Source organism: Otolemur garnettii, unplaced genomic scaffold, assembly GCF_000181295.1.
Source record: "Otolemur garnettii isolate 467f Iridium unplaced genomic scaffold, OtoGar3 scaffold00061, whole genome shotgun sequence".
Classification (NCBI taxonomy): domain Eukaryota; kingdom Metazoa; phylum Chordata; class Mammalia; order Primates; family Galagidae; genus Otolemur; species Otolemur garnettii.
In genome coordinates this window covers 2,335,276-2,338,334 of record NW_003852456.1, presented here as the reverse complement: position 1 = coordinate 2,338,334, position 3,059 = coordinate 2,335,276, and the positions used below count along the sequence as shown (strand labels likewise).

The window sequence follows — 3,059 nt, the reverse complement described above, 5'->3', positions numbered from 1 at the left end:
TTTTTTTTTTGGTTGCAGCCATCATTGTTGTTTGGCGGGCCCAGGATGGATTCGAACCCTCCACCTTAGGTGTATGTGGCTGGCGCCTTAGTCATTTGAGCCACAGGCACTGAGCCAACTTTTAACTTTTTGACTCGTAATAACCCTTTGTTTAATATAAATATGTTATACAAAACTATTTTCTTTATATTCTTATTCCATAAGCTTTTTTCCATTTTTTTTTTTTTTTTTACTTTCCAAACTATTTCTGTTAAACACACACACACACATATACACACACACAGGCCTAGGCCTGCAGAGCGTCAGGATCCTCAGGATCACTGTCTCCACCTCCACATCTCGTCCTACTGGAAGGTCTTCAGGGGCAGTGACAGGTATGTTACCTCCTTTGACAACACTGACTTCTTTGAATACCTCCTGAAGGACCTGCCTGAGACTGTTTTACATTTCATTAAAAAAAAATAAGTAGAAAGAGTACACTCTAAAATAACAATAAAAGGTATAATGTAATAGGAACATAAACTGATAGTGTAGTCATTTATTCTCATCAAGTGTTATATACTATATGTAATTGTAGTGCTGTACTTTTATTCAATTGACAGCACAGTGAGTTTATTTATACCAGCTTGACATCTTGAGGTGATAGTAATTTTTCAGCTTCGTGATAATTTTATGGAACCATTTGAGTTGTCATTGACCAAAATGTTGTTATGTGGCACATGACTATACATAAGTTTATGAACTTGGAATAAATAAAAAAGGAACTGTGCCATGTATAATGTGATTACTGGAGTAAAGCTAACTATATCCATGGCAAGGCACAGCCAGGATATGGAAAATGGTAGAAAATGTGACCTAAGAGAAACTTCCCCTGTCACAGAATCTCAAACAAATAGTGTTGCATTGAGCTGCAGTGATTGACCATCTCCTTTGTTATCTCAGGATTAGCCGGCTGTGCCCATCTATTGACATAACCACAGAGGAAAGAGGAAGTTTTTAATCTAAGGTTACTAGAATGGATCTGTAATAGTGACAATTTTTGTTTTCTTTTTGTGATTGTCTCACTCTATCACCTTGGGTAGTGTGCCCTGACATCATAGCTCACAGCAACCTCAAATTCTTGGGCTCAAGCAATTCTCCTGCCTCTCGAGTAGCTGGGACTATAGGCACCTGCCACTAAGCCTGGCTAGTTTTTCTGTTTTTTAGTAGAGTAGCTCAGGCTGGTGTTGAACTCTTGAGCTCAGGCGTTCCACCCGCCTTTGCCTTCCAGAGTGCTAGGATTACAGTGATGAGCCACCATGCCTGGTCAATCATGACACTGACTTTTAACAACCTCCTCCCTGGGGTCTACTTTAAGTAGGTGGGAGACCATAGACATTTTTCTTTTGCGGATTAAACTGTCAAAATGTGTTGAGCCTTATTAAAAGAAAAAATGAAAAAGGAAAGAAAAGAAATAAGTGTACTTAATTTTGATAGTTTTGTTAACAACTTGTGTTCCAAATGACTTCCTGTACATATCACTCATTTTTATTAAAATGACTTCTTGATTGTAGCTGTAGTTGGTAACCTTCCTTGTGTGCACCAAGTGTTGGATATCTTGTTTATAATTTTCCCTTTTGGGTAGTTGAAAAATATTTCCCGAGTGTAGTTCAGTTATGCAATATAAAAATACTTACAGAAGAATGTCTTTTTCAGTGGCACTTTGTTCTCCTTTCCACAGTCTTGAAGCCAGTAGTGGAGTTTCTGAGTAATCCAGATTATATTAACCAAATGCTACTTGCCCAGTTGGAATATAGAGAACAGATAAATGAACATCACAAGAGAGCCTACACATATGCGCCGTCCTATGAAGAGTTCATCAAGCTTATCAACAGCAACTCTGATGTGGAGTTCTTGAAACAACTAAGGTATTTGGTCTTCAATTTCAGCACAACTATACATGCTGATTATCATCTGCTGCCTAGTTATGTTCAAAAAAATGTGACAAGGAGAAATTAAAGAAGTCCATACTAAATTAATCTAGCTTCTTCTTAACAGTGGAATTAGGTTTTCCAAAGTATTAGGTTTTTTAAATACAGTCGACCCTTGAACAATGTGGGGCTTGGGGTGCCAACACCCACCACCCCCATCAATATAATTTTTATACCTCCATGTATAATTTTTTTTTTTTTGTAGAGATAGAGTCTCACTTTTTTGCCCTTGGTAGAGTGCAGTGGAGTCACAGCTCACAGCAGCCTCCAACTCCTGGGCTTAGGCGATTCTTCTGCCTCAGCCTGCCTCAGCCTCCCAAGTAAAGTTCACATATAATTTTGATTCCTGCAAAACTTGACCACTAATAGCTTACTGTTCACCATAAGCCTTTCCAATAACATAAAGTCGATTACATGTACTTTGTATGTTTGATGTATTGTATATACTGTATTTATATAATAAAGGAAGCTAGAGAAAAATGATTAATAAAGTAACAAGGAGGAGAACATATATTTACTATTTATTAAATGAAAGTGGGCTGGGCATGGTGGCTCACACCGGTAATCCCAGTACTTTGGGAGGTTAAAGAGGGAGGATTGCTTAAGGCCAGGAGTTTAAGACTGGCCTGGGCAACTTAGCAAGATCATATCTCTACAAAATAATTTAAAAATTAAAACTGGATGTGCTGGTGCACATCTGTAGTCCCAGCTACTCAGAAAGTTGAGTCAAGAGGATCACTTGAGCTGAGGAGTTTGAGACTGCTGTGAGCTACGATTATACGACACTGCAGTCCAGCCTAGAGCAAGACTTTGTCTCTTAAGTGGAAGTGGATTATCATAAAGGCCTACATCTTCACATTGAGTAGGCTGAAGAGGAGAAGGAAGAGAAGGCATTGGTCTTGCTGTCTCAGGGATAGCAGAGGCAGAAGAAAATTTCACGTAAGTGGACTTGTACAGTTCAAACCCATGTTGTTGAGGGTAATTAGGTTATGAAAGATTAAGTATGTGTTGTTAGGCACGTGGGCCGCTAAGTAGGTACTTCTATCTTTTTTTTTAGAGAAACTTCCCCTGTCACAGAATCTCAAACAA

General features: G+C 38.6%; 1 protein-coding gene across 1 annotated transcript in view; it reads left to right on the top strand.

Annotated features, from left to right (window-relative positions):
* Window positions 1–3,059, top strand: part of SNX25 (sorting nexin 25) — a 90,233-nt gene that overhangs the window by 30,961 nt on the left and 56,213 nt on the right. Inside the window, exon 5 of the mRNA XM_023514904.1 lies at window positions 1,721–1,907. Coding sequence (XP_023370672.1) covers window positions 1,721–1,907 — 187 coding nt within the window. The remainder of the gene's footprint in view (window positions 1–1,720; window positions 1,908–3,059) is intronic.